Source organism: Salvelinus alpinus, chromosome 3 (assembly GCF_045679555.1).
Source record: "Salvelinus alpinus chromosome 3, SLU_Salpinus.1, whole genome shotgun sequence".
In the NCBI taxonomy this organism is placed as follows: domain Eukaryota; kingdom Metazoa; phylum Chordata; class Actinopteri; order Salmoniformes; family Salmonidae; genus Salvelinus; species Salvelinus alpinus.
In genome coordinates, this window is record NC_092088.1 from 54355088 (window position 1) to 54373306 (window position 18219).

The 18219-nt window shown below is 40.6% G+C and overlaps 1 protein-coding gene across 8 annotated transcripts in view; it reads left to right on the forward strand.

Annotated features, from left to right (window-relative positions):
• The window catches only part of LOC139570965 (protein bicaudal C homolog 1-B-like), a 78430-nt gene that overhangs the window by 15175 nt on the left and 45036 nt on the right, over nucleotides 1–18219 (forward strand). For all 8 annotated transcript variants that reach the window (XM_071393343.1, XM_071393342.1, XM_071393345.1 and 5 more), the window contains one exon: nucleotides 13546–13592. In XM_071393343.1, coding sequence (XP_071249444.1) covers nucleotides 13546–13592 — 47 coding nt within the window. The remainder of the gene's footprint in view (nucleotides 1–13545; nucleotides 13593–18219) is intronic.

Here is an 18219-nt window from a genome sequence, read left to right on the forward strand (position 1 = left end):
GCCATGAAGTGCTTTGAAAGGTTGGTAATGGCTCAAATCAACACCATTATCCCAGAAACCCTAGACCCACTCCAATTTGCATACCGCCCAAACAGATCCACAGATGATGCAATCTCTATTGCACTCCACACTGCCCTTTCCCACCTGGATAAAATGAACACTTATGTGAGAATGCTATTCATTGACTACAACTCAGCGTTCAACACCATAGTACCCTGAAAACTCATCACTAAGCTAAGGATCCTGGGACTAAACACCTCCCTCTGCAACTGGATCCTGGACTTGTTGACGGGCCCCCCCAGGTGGTGAGGGTAGGTAGCAACACATCTGCCACGCTGATCCTCAACACTGGAGCTTCACAGGGGTAAGTGCTCAGGCCCCTCCTGTACTCCCTGTTCACTCATGACTGCACGACCAGACACGACTCCAACTCCATCATTACGTTTGCAGATGACACAACAGTGGTAGGCCTGATCACCGACAACGACGAGACAGCCTATAGGGAGGAGGTCAGAGACCTGGCCAAGTGGTGCCAGAATAACAACCTATCCCTCAATGTAACCAAGACTAAGGAGATGATTGTGGACTACAGGAAAAGGAGGACCGAGCACGCCCCCATTCTCATCGACGGGGCTGTAGTGGAGCAGGTTGAGAGCTTCAAGTTCCTTGGTGTCCACATCAACAACAAACTAGAATGGTCCAAACACACCAAGACAGGCGTGAAGAGGGCACGACAAAGCCTATCCCCCCCCCCCCAGGAAACTAAAAAGATTTGGCATGGGTCCTGAGATCCTCGAAAGGTCTACAGTTGTAACATCGAGATCATTCTGACTGGTTGCATCACTGCCTGGTACGGCAATTGCTCGGTCTCTGACCGCAAGGCACTACAGAGGCTAGTGCGTATGGCCCAGTACATCACTGGGGCTAAGCTGCCTGCCATCCAGGACCTCTACACCAGGCGGTGTCAGAGGAAGGCCCTAAAAATTGTCAAAGACCCCAGCCACCCCAGTCATAGACTGTTCTCTGTTTTACCGCATGGCAAGCGGTACCGGAGTGGCAAGTCTTGGACAAAAATTGGCTAACCGGGCTATCTGCATTGTGTCCCGCCACCCACCACTCGCCAACCCCTCTTTTACGCTACTCTCTGTTCATCATATATGCATAGTCACTTTAACCATATCTACATGTACATACTACCTCAATCAGCCTGACTAACTGGTGTCTGTATGTAGCCTCGCTACTGTATATAGCCTGTCTTTTTACTGTTGTTTTATGTCTTGACTTACCTATTGTTCACCTAACACCTTTTTTGCACTATTGGTTAGAGCCTGTAAGTAAGCATTTCACTGTAAGGTCTACACCTGTTGTATTCGGCACACATGACAAATACATTTTGATTTGATGTTTCATCAGACCAGAGGACATTTCTACAAAAAGTATGATCTTTGTGGCGGTTTTTATGGCGGTTTGGAGCAGTGGCTTCTTCCTTGCTGAGCGGCCTTTCAGGTTACGTCAATATAGGACTCCGTTTTACTGTGGATATAGATACTTTTGTACCTGTTTCCTCCAGCATCTTCACAAGGTCCTTTGCTGTTGTTCTGGGATTGATTTGCACTTCTCGCACCAAAGTACGATCTCTAGAAGACAGAACGCATCTCCTTCCTGAGCGCTATGATGGCTGTGTTGTCCCATGGTGTTTATACTTGCGTACTATTGTATGTACAGATGAACGTGGTACCTTCAGGTGTTTGGAAATTGCTCCCAAGGATGAACCAGACTTGTGGAGGTCCACAATTTTCTTCTGAGGTCTTGGCTGATTTAGGCCTTGAAATACATCCACAGGTACACCTCCAATTGACTCAAATTATGTCAATTAGCCTATCAGAAGCTTCTAAAGCCATGACATAATTTTCTGGAATTTTCCAAGCTGTTTAAAGGCACAGTCAACTTAGAATGTGTAAACTTCTGACCCACTGGAATTGTGATACAGTGAAATAATCTGTCTAATCAATTGTTGGAAACATGACTTGTCATACACACAGCTGATGTCCTAACCAACCTGCCAAAACTATAGTTTGTAAACAAGAAATTTGTGGAGTGGTTGAAAACGAGTTTTAATGACTCCAATCTAAGTGTATGTAAACGTCCAACTTCAACTGTATTAAAGAAAATAGTTTCAACAGTGTTGACGGTATTGAAAAACCATCCCTTGGCTATTTCCAAACACCCCGCTATACGGTATACTACCCAAGCCTAGTTTGTATGTGGAATGATGCCATAATTCTACAGCTCAAACACTGTTACATTCCTCTTACCCCTCAACCCTCCAAAACAAGTGAGAATATCACTCTCTGTACTCATAATGGGTACCAGACTTAATTAATCTGTCCAGGCTCGTGATGCATCCTCCATACTGCTCCCTGGAGCTATTTTATAGTGACAGAAATGATGCTTTGGTTTAGCTGGAATGTAGAATATCCACATGTTAAACTAATGGGTGTGTGGGTATGATTAATTTGGATAGCGTTTTTTTCAATGGTGACATAGGCGATTACTAATCATAAATTTACTTAATATTTCACATACACCCCAGACATTTCAATGTTGAATGGTGAAACCCATAGATTCCTCTAAGAAGCTGGAAGCATGAGTCCATGGCTTGTCCTCGTTTAACCTAATCTTCATTTAACCCAGTCACACATTGTTTTGATACACATTGCACTCTGATACACTTGCCTGCTTGCTGCAGTTGCACGCCATGCATCTGCTGTCAGGATGTTTTTCACTCCTCGCATAGCCTTATGTCCTGTACTACACTACTGTCTCCAGTCATACCACCAGCTCCTCTGGCTGGAAATGCTGTGTTGCGTTCCCTATACAGTACATGTGTTATTAATCCTTGACACTCGTGGGAATTGGCCTATATGGATAGGGCTACATTGAAATGTTTCTTACGGAATAAATATGGAATGCATATGCATAGTAGCAAGCAAAAGGGAACAGTTTGGAGATTATGGGGAAATGATTCGAGCAAAGTTGAGTACACAACAATTCACCTGACACAAGACTGAATCCAAACATTACACTGTTGATTTTATGTGCATTTGACATTTACTGATAACGAAATCAGAAAATACTCTGGATACATTCAGTAACATGAGAATATTCCTGAAAAATGTGGGGTAGGTGCAACATAACACAAAAAATGGCAAGGGGTTTGAGTGTGATGACTAACTGGTGTCTTCAAGTGGCTGCACACCTCCAAAGTGTGCCCATTCCTAAGTAATTTCAATGTATTTTTATGACTCAGAAGAGACTTCAACTATAAGGTGCTATTTTTAGCTCTCCTAGCTGTGTCGTTGAGGAACTAAGCAAGCACACTTAGTTTTGTTTGGAACACAACCCTGCATCCCCGCCATCACACAATTACTGTTGTTTACGCAATCCAAAAAATGCAATCCACCATTTGAAAGCTTGTCCTATTGCCATGTCTAGCTAAGTTATAAAATATGATCTTACAGTTTTTGGATTTCACAGGGAAATTCAGAGAAAACCAATCGTAATTTTGGTGCGCATAGAAAGGAGTCCGGTGCGTGTTCTGCAGCAAATTTTCTTCACAATAGACAAACAGTCTCATTCTGTTCGGAACAACCCAGGGCATGATGCCATGTCAACTTGTCATTGTAGATCAAACATGTGATCATAAATGTTGACGCTATATGACATGCGTTTTATGATATGGAAATGTGAAGCACACATTTGGACTTGTTTGGCTTGCTTGTATGACAAAGCGATATTCATTATAGTCTTCAACATCTACAGTTGAAGTCGGAAGTTTACATACACTTAGGTTTGAGACATTAAAACTCGTTTTTCAAACACTCCATATATTTCTTGTTAACAAACTATAGTTTTGGCAAGTCGGTTAGGACATCTACTTTGTGCATGACGCAGGTAATTTTTCCAACAATTGTTTACAAACAGATTATTTCACTTATCATTCACTGTATCACAATTCCAGTAGGTCAGAAGTTTACATAAACTAAGTTGACTGTGCCTTTTTAAACAGCTTGGAAAATTCCAGAAAATGATGTCATGGATTTAGAAGCTTCTGATAGGCTAATTGACATCATTTGAGTCAATTGGAGGTGTACCTGTGGATGTATTTCAAGGCCTACCTTGACATCATGGGAAAATCAAAAGAAATCAGCTAAGACATTGGGAAAAAATTGTGGACCTCCACAAGTCTGGTTCATCCTTGGGAGCAATTTCCAAATGCCTGAAGGTACCACGCATACTATTGTTTGTACAGATTAACAAGTGTAAACACCATGGGACCACGCAGCCGTCATACCGCTCAGGAAGGAGACGCGTTCTGTCTCCTATAGATGAACGTACTTTGGTGCGAGAAGTGCAAATCAATCCTAGAACAACAGCAAAGGACCTTGTGAAGATTCTGGAGGAAACGGGTACAAAAGTATCTATATCCACAGTAAAACTAGTCCTATATCGACATAACCTGAAAGGCCGCTCCGCAAGGAAGAAGCCACTGCTCCAAACCGCCATAAAAAAGCCAGACTACGGTTTGCAACTGCACATGGGGACAATGATCGAACTTTTTGGAGAAATGTCTTCTGGTCTGATGAAAGAAAATAGAACTGTTTGGCCATAATGACCATCGTTATGTTTGGAGGAAAAAGGGGGAAGCTTGCAAGCCGAAGAACACCATCCCAACCACGAAGCACGGGGGTGGCAGCATCATGTTGTGGGGGTGCTTTGCTGCAGGAGGGACTGGTGCACTTCACAAAATAGATGGCATCATGACAGAGGAACATTTTGTGGATATATTGAAGCAACATCTCAAGACATCAGTCAGGAAGTTAAAGCTTGGTCGCAAATGGGTCTTCCAAATGGACAATGACCCCAAGCATATTTCCAAAGTTGTAGCAAAATGGCTTAAGGACAACAATGTCAAGGTATTGGAGTGGCCATCACAAAGCACTGACTTCAATCCCATAGAAAATGTGTGGGCAGAACTGAAAAAGTGTGTGTGAGCAAGGACGCCTACAACCCTGACTCAGTTACACCAGCTCTGTCGGGAGGAATGGGCCAAGATTCACCCAACTTATTGTGGGAAGCTTGTGGGAGGCTACCGGAAAAGTTTGACACCAAGTCAAACAATTTAAAGGCAATGCTACCAAATACTAATTGAGTGCATGTGAGCTTTTGACCCACTGGGAATGTGATGAAAGAAATGAAAGCTGAAATAAATAATTCTCACTACTATTATTCTGACATTTCACATTCTTAAAATAAAGTGGTGATCCTAACTGACCTAAAATGGATTTCCTGCTAGGATTAAATGTCAGGAATTGTGAAACACTGAGTTTAAATGTATTTGGCTAAGGTGTGTGTAAACTTCTGACTCCAACTGTATTTTTTGAACATACATTGACTCCTCTTAATTTACAGCATTTCCCTCACTCAGACAACAAAAATATTGCAAAAATTGCCCAATTTAGCGGGAGGGATGGGTGCAGTTTCTTGTTGAGTGCGGTGCTCAAGTTCAGAACGGCTGTCAGTCAAGACCCATACAGCACTGAAGTGCAGAGACTGCGCTCTGACGTCATTTGTAGCATGTTGCAGTAGCCAATGCATTCCAAATTAGGCACTTTTTAGTAGGGTTGGGCGATATCCAGATTTTCATATTGTCATACTTTATCTCACACCGGGATTTACGTTATTACCGGCTTAGTACACAAGGTGGCGCAAAACAAAATGAAAAAAAAGCCCTTTGGGCTTCTATTACCAGAATGCTAACAAAATTAGCACATGTGAAATATGCTAACCAGCAGAAATGAAAATAGACAAATTACAGTGTACAGTGTATATAGATAGGTAGGAGCAACCGAATGTCATTTTTGGTGAGTTTGGACACTTACAAGTGAATGTGAACAAGAAAGATTACGATAGGCCTAAACGTTAGAAATATGATGACCATGCATCGTTTTTGCAAAAAACACCTTGCTTTTTCATTGTAAGCTCATTTACTTGTGTGGCTGCCAACAAAATAGCGCAGCACTTATGTTGTCGTCTGATAAATATTAAGCTATTTTCTGCCGAATGTCTTGCACTAATGTATTTTCTGTGAATGAAAACTATAGTTGCTTGTCCATGATCACTCTATTGAAGCATAACAATACTGACTTTCAATATAAAACGCAACCCCTGTCAATACACAGCTGGACTCACCTGCTCCCGTTTTCTCCCGTTGTGCTATTTACAAACAGATACATGACTGGCTCAACTGTTCTGGAGAACTATGTAAGCTTCATAATGTCACATAAAGAACGTGATCTGCTTTATCTCCTAATGTATTGAAAATGTTGACTGCAGGTATTTACTTTTAAAAAATTGCTACAAATATGAAAATGTATTGAAAAACTTCAAAGTAATAGTTTAAACGATATTGATGGTATTGAAAAACCATCCTGTCGGTGGTATATATTGTACACTGCCCAAGCCTACCCAAATCTGCCATTTTCAACCCGTATACGGGTATGAGTGTAAAAGGCTACGGAGTAAGGTATTTTAGAAAACACATTGTATTTGTATTCCTCCACTGAGGCTGAGTTGAAGAAGTGCAACACATACCCACTTGTGTGATTAGTAAGCCTTTTATCTCAAAGCATCATAATCTGTTTATATTTGCCTGCCAGCATCTTTAGAAAACCCTGATGTTGCACACTGTTTTACAACAGTCTTGCATCATATGCCAGAGAATGTTTTTTATTTCTCCCACTTTTTCATAATAGAAGGATGGAGTACATTTGAATGGCCAATAACTTTAAACATGGTGACAGGCCTGTTGATCTAGTGGATTTACGGTGTAGGGGATTCAAAGGCATTTATAGTTGGACTTGGAGTATTTTGGTCTGATGGTCCTTCTTGTGCATTACGGATGGTTGTCATTAGTACTTTAATCATTCGATCTAGTTCACGTTTTATTTCAGACTGTTTTTAATTGGGGTCTGCCGGAGGATGAACATTTTTAGATGAATGTGCTTTTGTTTAAGGGCAATTCCACGGTAACAAATGCGCTGAGACTCAGATTTTTCAGAAACGGAAACCATTTATTTAAAAGTTTAACATACCTAACAACTATGCACAGGGACTACTTTTAACAATTTACACTGAATATTTTACAAAAAGGTTTTTACTGGAAGAACTGTTCAGATGCAAAGTTTGGTAACAGAATTTTGGCAATATCTTCCTCAGTTTTTTTTGTGTGACCATGTTTTCCAAAAACTCTTAAATATCTGCTTCGAATTAAGATTAAAATATGTCGGCCTCCAGAGTGGCACAGCAGTCTTAGGCACTGCATCGCTAGAGGCATCACTGAAGACCCGGGTTCGATCCCGGGCTGTATCATAACCGGCCGTGATCGGGAGTCCCATAGGGCGGTGCACAATTGGCCCAGCGTCGTCTGGGTTAGGGGTCGGTTTGGCCGGGGGGGGGGGGCTTTACTTGGCTCATCGCACTCTAGCAACTCTTTGTGGCGGGCCGGGCGCCTGCAGGCTGGCCTTGGTTGTCAGGTGAACATGTTTCCTCTGACACATTGGTGCTGCTGGCTTCCGGGTTAAGCGGGCCGGTGTTAAGAAGCGTGGTTTGGTGGGTCATGTTTCGACGGAATCATGACTCGACCATTGCCTCCCCAGCCCGTTGGGGAGTTGCAGCGATGAGACAAGATCGAAAATGGGGAGAAAAAAGGGGCTAAAATACAAAAGAATGTGGTGTCAGCTATGAATTATTTTTGGGTTATTGAACTACAGTAAGTGAAGCGGATTTACATCCGGTAATGGGATTTGATCATGGGTCCCTGATCTGTACTGTACAGAAATGCATAATTATGGGTAAGAATGCCATTCTCTTCATGGTGACATATCTTAAGTAGGTACACAAAGCTAAAAGTATGCCATATCCTTTGCATTTGGGGCTATTATTCTACATAATGGCTATTATGGTTGGTGTGGACCGGACAAAATCAAAAACCAGTCGTAGACTTCTATGTTTTACAAGTATGGATATCAAAGTAGGACACACTAAGTAGAGTTTAGTACAGTAAATGTACACTACTGGTAAAAACTCTTGAATGAGTAGAACACCTCATTAAAAGTTTTCTTTATTTTTACTATTTTTGTAGAATAATAATGAAGACATCAAAACTATGAAATAACACATATGGAATCATGTAGTAACCAAAAAGGTGTTAAACAAATCAAAATATATTTGAGATTCTTCAAATACCCACCCTTTGCCTTGATGACAGTTTTGCACACTCTTCGGTAAGAGGTTTTTCAACTGTATGGGCACGTTAAGTGTTTTCTTGAGGCAAGCTGGAGTTTCGGAGCTGTAGTCTACACCCCTTCATCTGTGATTGGTCAACAGTAGGAATTCTTCAATAAAGTCTTTGTCATTCAACGAGATATTACTTGTTTTCATGCGCATTTTCTCATTGAGAAATACTGCACCAAACATCTTAGTTAGATTGTAATATTGCGCGACTAAGGTCTCCTCCGCAAAAACTCAAGAAATCTGTCAAATGTTGACATTATCTTAGATTCATTCTATTTTGAGGAAGTGTACTGGCTATGGCATCTCATTATGGACAAACCGTACTATTGCCTATTTTATTCTCATTCTTCAACCAAATGTCTTTCGAGAGAGTATGTGAGCACACTTGTTTGGCTAGCCGAGTTCGGCTAGGCGCCAGCGGAACTAAAGCATGCTGATGGCTTTAGTCATGCTTGCATACATTTTACGTAGGGGTGGTCCTGGGAATTGAATCCACTATGCTGGCATTACAAGCGCCATGCTCTACCAACTGAGCTACAAAGGACCAGAAGACAGAAAGAGGAAATAAAAAATGTTATCAGCTGAACATAACAGTATGCCATTGGAAGGGAGGATCGTAGCAGGTGACCCAACTGTGGTTTGTGACTACTATGAATTCCCTTTGTATCCAATTTGATTGCAGAAATTGCTTACCAATTTGTCTGAAAATTTGTTAGCGATTTGGTAACAGAATTGAGTTTTTATCACGTAATAATTCATAATCAAAATGTATCTGTAAACAATACTTTACCTAATTGATAGGTCTACCTTGTTACATCTGTGCACTTTCATTATTCTCCTCATGAGGTACATACATTTGAAAATATTTTAAAGATATGTGTGTTTTTGGTAATGGAATCAAGGCACAAGGCAATGTTTCTTACACTTATATTTAGTTTTGCTTTCTGTAAGTTTATTGGCAGGGTTCTTTACTTCAACATTATTGTTTTTTGGTGTATTTGTAATACCTTAACTTTTTCTGGTAGATGTTTTCTAAGTCCCCTTTTCCATCTGTTTGACAAGTAATCAAAGCCTTTGCTTATTCCACATTTTTAGGATGGAAAATGGTTGAATTGATCGAAAATAGTGCTGAGCGATTACTGCTTTTTGAGGTTGTTTCGGTTCGATTATTAAAAAAGTAATCGTGGTTTTTGGTTTCGATAATTTTTTAAACATTAAATGTACTATGAATTATGTGGGTTGAACGCTGTAACAACACAGAATAAAACAATTTAATAAAAGTCACATGATTGTAGTGTGTCTGCCCATTACTGCTTACACTTAACAATAATTTATTCACATTACTTTACTCTTAGAAAATATTATAGTTGTGTACATTACATTTGTTTTATTTTTCTGACTTTATTTAATTTCAAGTCATCTATCTATAGAGCTGCTGTCTATGCTCTCTGACAATCACTTTTGTAGTTCTTCAATGTAAATAAGGCATAATTTTATGACTGCTGAATACCAACTATCAATCACTTAGGTCATGTATTTTCAGGTAGAGATACTTCCCGAAGCAACAGCTGCTTTCTATATCACCTCATTATTGGGCATTCTTCTGTCTTTTCTGTAGCAGGCTTAAAAGAAACACAGACTGGACAAGTAGATGCGCAATGGATTATGGTCATTGTAGTTAATTACCACGTTTTATGTGCTAAACTATGTAGAATATTGGCCTGTTAAACTCCCTACTACATTGCACAGTTCAGGCTGGATCTGATTCATTTCTAGAGAAACTGTGCAATGTGTGAATTGAGCGCTCAGAAAAAAAACGAACAAAATGGAATTCAAATAATTGTACCGACTTTGGTCAAATAGTTGTTTAAAAACCGAAAAATAACAAGATTCTCAGTTAATCGCTCAGCACTACAAAAAAAGGCTTTCATTTGACACCCATTTTGACATTCTCCTATGAACTTCATGTTAGTGCTCATGGGTCCTTTTACATGGAAATTACCTTAAATAATTTACAGTCACTGAGATTTAGTGGCTTTCCTTCCCGGGCCTGGTTTTTGACCCCTGTTTAAATTCTCATTCTACCACTTGAATAAAAATGTTATGTTGTGGACATTGAGATTTGATCAACACATTTTCTGCTTGAGAGCCTTACAGAGCGGAGTTTTGTGTGGTTTATTTCTGTCTAGTTTTCTGTGTGTCTTTAAAGAACTGTTGGCTAAACCTGAAAATGCTAAGCTACAGTACACCTGCTGCTATGTCTCCATTGTCTTATAATCTACAGAACTAAGGCAATGTTAGTATTTTGATGAATCCGAGTGTGTATTGTTTTTACTGAACAGTATTCCTTTCTGTTGGTGTTATTCTATAATTTGATACTGTATGTTTCCAATAATGCTGGCCCACCCAGTACCAGAGGCTTAATCTTTCCCAAAGTCAGTCATGCTAGGCCAGTATCATCCCATCTCCTAGTGTGGCCCTAATAGGCTGTACCATCTACCTCATCCCTTGGACCTCCAATAGTAATACTCCCACCTCCTCTCAACTGTGTGATTCACCACACTCCTCATCTACAATGACCAACAACTCCCACAGGGCATGCTGACCCCAACCTGCGCTTCTTTTTTCAATTCCAATTTGAGGATTTTAGCCTATTATTCATACACAGCATACTGGCAGCGCCGACATGTCTTAATGGTATATTAGCCTGCGCTTCTTTTTTCAATTCCAATTTGAGGATTTTAGCCTATTATTCATACACAGCATACTGGCAGCGCCGACATGTCTTAATGGTATATTAGCCAGGCTCCCTGCATTTAGATTTTTTTTTTTTTAAACACAGCATTTCCTTAGAGCCACTGAACATACCGATTTGGCATGTGTTTGTCTGTTGGACATTAGGAAAATGAGATTCCAGTCTTGGAGGTGTGTTTCTGACCGATTTCGCGGTTTTGTTTAATGATGTTTGACATTGTAGACGCGGAAGCCTATTTCACTTCCTCAAAATCCCCAGAATGAATCTAAGATGACTCAAGAAATCTGTATTTAATTTTGACGTTTTTGCCGAGGATGTTTTAGTTGCGCATTTTTACACTAAGGTGATTGGCGCAGTATTTCTCAAGTAAAAAAATTGTATGACATGTCTTATGTAAACAAAGTTGGAGCTGCTGGACAGGTCTGTCTCTGTCTATGCTATCTGGATAGAGTGCAATCACCGCAGCTGTTCACCCATGTTATTGGGCAAATGGACATTGTCAAATCAAAACCCAACCTTCATTTACCCTTTGAGACGCACGGATGTTACAAACTCCATTTTAAACGAGACTAACTTTATGACCAATTTTTGACACTAGAATAACTGTTTCTGACTGGAATCGATGCCACATAGGCCGTTTTGTTGCTTTTGATAGGCAGTCGCTCTTTACTTCTGTTAAAATATCAAACCCTTATAACTATTGGTACTTTCTTTTAAAAATATTGTTCCCTGTAAGAAAGCTGCCACTTTCAGACTAATCTAGGGACTGTGAGTGTAAAAGTAGTATTTCATGTGAAATTTATGGGCCACATTGTTCTGAATGAAGCAGGCCCTCGTGTGAAATAGCTGCAGAGGTGTTTTTGCGGGGGAGTAAGTACAAGCATGTGTGCAATGTACTTTATGAAGGCATTACTCCATCACCAAGGGCCAGTTTGTGAGGAATAAAAAAAAAAAAAACAGTTGGTCATTAGTCTTATTCCTACATTTGTTTTCTTACCGAGGAAATGTTATATTGAGAATGAACAGTGAAATATTTGTTTTCTTTCAAATCATGTCAAGCCACTAGTATTGCATTTCACCACTCCTTATGGATCACATGGTGATCATGACTGGACAATTAAGAAGGTACCTTTGCACATGTCTGCATATTAAGGTTTAAATCTAATGAAACTGGCCATGTTTCAGAGTGGGGAAGCAACTTGGATCAATCTCTGGACCAGATATATTGATACTCAAGTTGTCAAACCCTCCACACCATTATTTACATGTTGATATCAAGAAAGCAAAAGTACTGTATTTCAATAGAAAATCATGGTGACGTATGACTAGGGTTGCACAATTCTGGAATCTTTCAGAAGAATCCACAGTTTTAAAGAAATCCTGGTTGGAGTATTCTGGTTATTTTGCTTATTCTGTGAATCTTCCAACTGGGATTTCTGTAAAACCTGTACATTTTGGGGAAGTGGATGTTTTTTTTGCAACCCTACATATGACATTGTCCTATAGTATTTAGCCAAGGGACATACTGTGTGTTTCCATGGACCAATTATAGCCAGTTAATAATTTTGAATGTTGACATTTTCTGTAATTTTTCTAAAGAAAATGCATTGCAATCCAGAGGTGATACTAAGCAGAACATTACATTAATTCTTGTCATTACATCAAGGCCATTATTTATCACTGTACACCAGTTCTGTGGTGCTCCTCACCCAGTTCCGCTGAAAATGTGGTAAATCCATCAAGTGAATACAGAAACCACCTCAAATGACGGATAAATGCTCTGCGGAGACAGAAAAGCCACAGGCCAGACAAAAGGACTTGCAGAATAATCTGTATCAGAAACAAATGATTGTATATTTACTGTGGTTGGGAGACTGTTCCTTGCCCATATTATATAGTACCAGAAGCAGAGGTCTTTAGTATATTTTCATGGCAAGTCTTTCAAATAATATTTCTTATACTCATGGATATCTTTACAAAATTGTGTGCTCTGCCAGGTATCTGTCAGTTCTCTGGTAGCTAACATTCCTCATGCCAGCCTTATGGCACCATACTAATACAGGAGGAGACCTTGTCTGTCCAAAAGTGTGAATATCCAAAAAAGATGGATCACCCATAATGGTAGTATAGCACTGAGACCTTTTATACAAAGTTCAGCAATTTGTTAAAAGGAAGCTGTATCTAATTATAAGGATTATCAAGAATAAGTTTGACGTCTATCTAAATCCCAAAATTTGATATACTGATGTGCCAATGACAATACCCAAGGAATGGAGATCCACTGAAAAGTATATTTTGGGATTTAGTCATGGTATCCTCACATTTCCACGACATTGGATAACCGAAGCGTGATTTGGCTCTGTGAATTTTATACAGTATTGTATATTTAACAGTTAATGGTTTCATGAATTGTTTCTTTTTCCTCTCCTCTACAGCGGCCGCTGGGGGACGGGTCAATGGTGGTGAGGATTTCTTTCAGAAGGTAAATCTCTAATCTGTATTATTAGATTATGTTTGGATTGTGTTCAAATCCAGAGGAGAGCACTTACCTTCAGGTGATGAAAGTATCTGGTGTTCGTTTAATAGGGTCCTGGTTGCAGATACGTTAGTATAATTTTGACTTGAAACAAATGCAGCTGACACTATCGTGGCCCTTGCACAAGTCAGGCTTGTGCTTGACAGGTTGAGGCTGCACATTTGATAGGCCAATGTTGGACCACTCTCCACACATAGAGCATCTACAGACAGAGATGGATACAACGCATTCATACACACATGCATCCGCTTTGTTGTCATACTTTGTTACCATCAAATATTTTCATTTTTTTCTAAGACTCAGTTGAGTTTGTACTAGTCTGCTCTACGTTATTGCATAGGCATCCAAGTAATTGCCTGAAAGAAAATGGAAAAGTGTTTGAAGACACTGCTCCTGTTTAAAGTGCTGTTTCCTGAAGTGTTTGAACTCCCTCTATAGTATGTCAATATACTTTTAAATTAACTAAGTGATGGACATTGGTTTATTTTAGAATTCTTTGTTTATTTTCCATCTCTGGTTTTGAGGGAAGTTAAATTGCCTACTGCTGTGTCATTTAATTTAACTGTCCCTACAGCCATTTCATGTCCAAGAAATGCAAACCGGGCGCCTTCCCATAATTTTTTTTACCATAAATTCTAGACATGTGTTTTGTCTCTAAATACAGTGCCTTCTGAAAGTGTTCAGACCCCTTGACTTTTTCCACATTTTGTTATGTTACAGCCTTATTCTAAAATGAATTAAATAAGTACAAATCCTCAGCAATCTAAACACAATAACCCATAATGACAAAGCAAAAACAGGTTTTTTGAAATGTTAGCAAATGTATTACAAATATTCAGACGCTTTGCTATGAAACTGGAAATTGAGCTCAGGTACATCCTGTTTCCGTCGATCATCCTTGAGATGTTTCTACAGCTTGATTGGAGTCTACCAATGGTAAATTCAATTGATTGGACATGATTTGGAAAGGCACACACCGGTCCCACAGTTGACAGTGCATGTCAGAGCAAAAACCAAGCCATGAGGTGGAGGAATTGTGCGTAGAGCTCCGAGACTGGATTTTGTCAAGGCACAGATCTGGGGAAGGGTACCAAAACATTTCTGCAGTATTGAACGTCCCAAAGAACACAGTGGCCTCCATCATTTTTAAATGGAAGACATTTGGAACCATCAAGACTCTTCCTAGTCCTGGCCAAACTGAGCAATCAGGGGAGGAGGGCCTTGGTCAGTAAGGTGACCAAGGCAGAGCTCCAGAGCTCTGACAGAGCTCCAGAGTGCTTCTGTGGAGATGGGAGAAGGACAACCATCTCTGCAACACTCCACCAATCAGGCCTTTATGGTAGAGTGGCCAGACGGAAGCCACTCTTCAGTAAAAGGCACATGAAAGCCCGCTTGGAGTTTGCCAAAAGGCACCTAAACGACTCTGACCATGAGAAACAAGATCTGATGAAACCAAGATTGAACTCTTTGGCCTGAATGCCAAGTGTCACATCTAGAGGAAACATGGCACCATCCCTAACGGTGAAGCATGGGGGTGGCAGAATCTTGCTGTGGGGATGTTTTTCAGAGCCAGGGACTGGGAGACTAGTCAGGATTGAGGCAAAGATGAGCGGAGAAAAGTACAGAGGGATCCTTGATGAAAACCTGCTCCAAAGCTCTCAGGACCTCAGACTGGGGGCGAAGGTTCACCTTCCAACAGGACAACGACCCTAAGCACACATCCAAGACAATGCAGGAGTGGCTTCGGGACAAGTCTCTGAATGTCCTTGTGGCCCAGCCAGAGCCCAGACTTGAACCCGATCAAACATCTCTGGAGAGACCTGAAAATAGCTGTACAGCAACGCTTCCCATCCAACCTATTTTTATTTTTTATTATACATTTGCAAACATTTCTACAAACCTGTTTCTTTTTCATTATGGGCTATTGTGTGTAGATTGAGGAGAGAGAAAATATTTAATACATTTTAGAATAAGGCTGTAAGGTAACAAAATGTGGAAAAAGTCAAGGGGTCTGAATACTTTCCAAATGCACTGTATGTAGCTTATTCAATTAAACTTATCTGACATAATTGTAGGTGGTGCCTTGGCTTGCCAATTATGCTTTTCCAAAGCCACTGCCCCGTCTTCACATGCAATCGTTACTATGCCAATGTTCCATTCCAAACTATGCTGGTCAGAAGTTAAAAGGTCAATAATTGTACATTCATCATAGTTATGTTTGGCGATAGGAAAAGGCCAATAACACAGACTGAAGTTTTTATTGAAGAATTTCCGTTCAAATGGGTCTGGAATTTCCCTGCGATAGCATGACCACCACACAGACCCAATTAATGTCTGAAAAATAAACATTGTAGACATCTGGAACGGTTTATTCTAAATAAAATGTATGGGGTGTCTGGACTATGTTGAAGTCGATGAAAATGGGAAGTCTTACTTACACCATTTCCTTCCCTCAAACACACCCATGTACCACACACACACGTATGCAGTCCCTCATATATCACACAAAATGCACACAATGATTCCCCCTCCACACACACCTGCACATACAGTTTTATAGTGCGGAATGCAGTTCCTTGGAAATGAGCTGCAAGTTTTTGTGAGGTCAGTAAGAGAAAAACAAAACACTCTTGCAGGCATTTCCCTGTGGTAGATCACTCTCTTACTCATTGTCTGTTTGTTTTCCGTTCAGGCCAGCTCTCAGACCAGACCCAACCACATCCATCCCCATTTTCTCTCTCCCCCTCATGCTGCGTCCAAGCATTGTTTCACACTCAGATCAGTGTATTAAACCATTTGTAATGTATTGTGATATGGACCTTTTGGTGTATTTGACTGTTGGACAACATACTTTGTGTAGGCTATTATGTATTGTGGAAACTACTTGACAATTTAACTCAAAGACCATGGACCATTGAACAGTTCGACAGGCTGTTGGACCATACGATGTTTGGACGGTGAATAGTTTGACTGGTAGATCGTGGACCATTAAACCTTTTGGCATGTTGGATTGGTGGGCTATTGGACTGTGAAGAGTTGGACTGGTAGACTATGGACCACAGAGCTTTAGTGGAGGCTTCAGTCACATTCATTTGAGTGCTGAGCCAGTCCCTCCCTCCCTCATCCCTCGGCTGTGGTTTTGTAAACAACGCCAGCTTGATAAACGAGCATTGATGCACTCTGATCTGAGGCCAGAAGGATTCTACTTCATTATTTTAGAAGTACAACACCGCCCTGTAGTTTTGTGCTGTCTAGTGGGTGAGAAAGGAAAATCTTTTGATTATTTTGGTAGAGACTTGAGGGATTTATTTTTATTTATTTTATTTCACCGTTATTTTACCAGGTAAGTTGACTGAGAACACGTTCTCATTTGCAGCAACGACCTGGGGAATAGTTACAGGGGAGAGGAGGGGGATGAATGTGCCAATTGTAAACTGGGGATTATTAGGTGACCGTGATGGTTGAGGGCCAGATTGGGAATTTAGCCAGGACACCGGGGTTAACACCCCTACTCTTACGATAAGTGCCATGGGATCTTTAATGACCTCAGAGTCAGGACACCCGTTTAACGTCCCATCCGAAAGACGGCACCCTACACAGAGCAGTGTCCCCAATCACTGCCCTGGGGCATTGGGATCTTTTTTTTTTGTTTAGACCAGAGGAAAGAGTGCCTCCTACTGGCCCTCCAACACCACTCCCAGCAGCATCTGGTCTCCCATCCAAGGACTGACCAGGACCAACCCTGCTTAGCTTCAGAAGCAAGCCAGCAGTGGTATGCAGGGTGGTATGCTGCTGGCAAGGTAGAGGAAGAAAGTGAAGAAAGGGTGAAAATTAGTCATCACATCGCAATGAAGGAATTAATTGTATGATTATTTAAGTGAAGTTGCTGACTTTGCGAGGTGTCCATTACAGCAAACCATTCTAAATTGGTTGGTTCCTCTAAGTACTTGAAAACGTTTTATGTTTTAAAAAGTAGCAGATATTGTGCAGTTGCTCCTAATTTAGGATAGTCTTTTGAACTATGCACATATTAGTTGAACACCTTAAGGTAAAGGTCTTCTCCCCAAACATAATGGAGCTCGTGAGAGTTAGCACATGGATTGTTGGCACATGTTAAATTCATGCGATCAGTCTCATGGGAAGAAAACAGTGGATGGATCACTAACTAAGACTCTCAGCTGAAACAGGAGAACACCCACCCCATCCCTTTAACCCCTAAACCCTCTGTCTATCTATCTCTCTCTCTCTCTCTCACACACACACACACACACACGCGCACACACACACACACAGCTGAATCAACAGTGATACAGGAAGACAGTCCACTCCATCCATGTTGATTGCCACCGTGCCTCACACACACATAGAAAACTCTACAGAAAGTCTACACCCTCTTGAACCTTTTTGTTGCATTACGAAGTGGGATTGAAATAGATTTCATTACTCCATGATACACAAATTACTCCATGATGTCAAAGTGAGAAGAAAATTCTACAAACGTTTACAAATGAATAACAAATTAAATAACTAAAATATAGTCGTTGCATAAGTATTCACCCCATTTGTTTAGGCA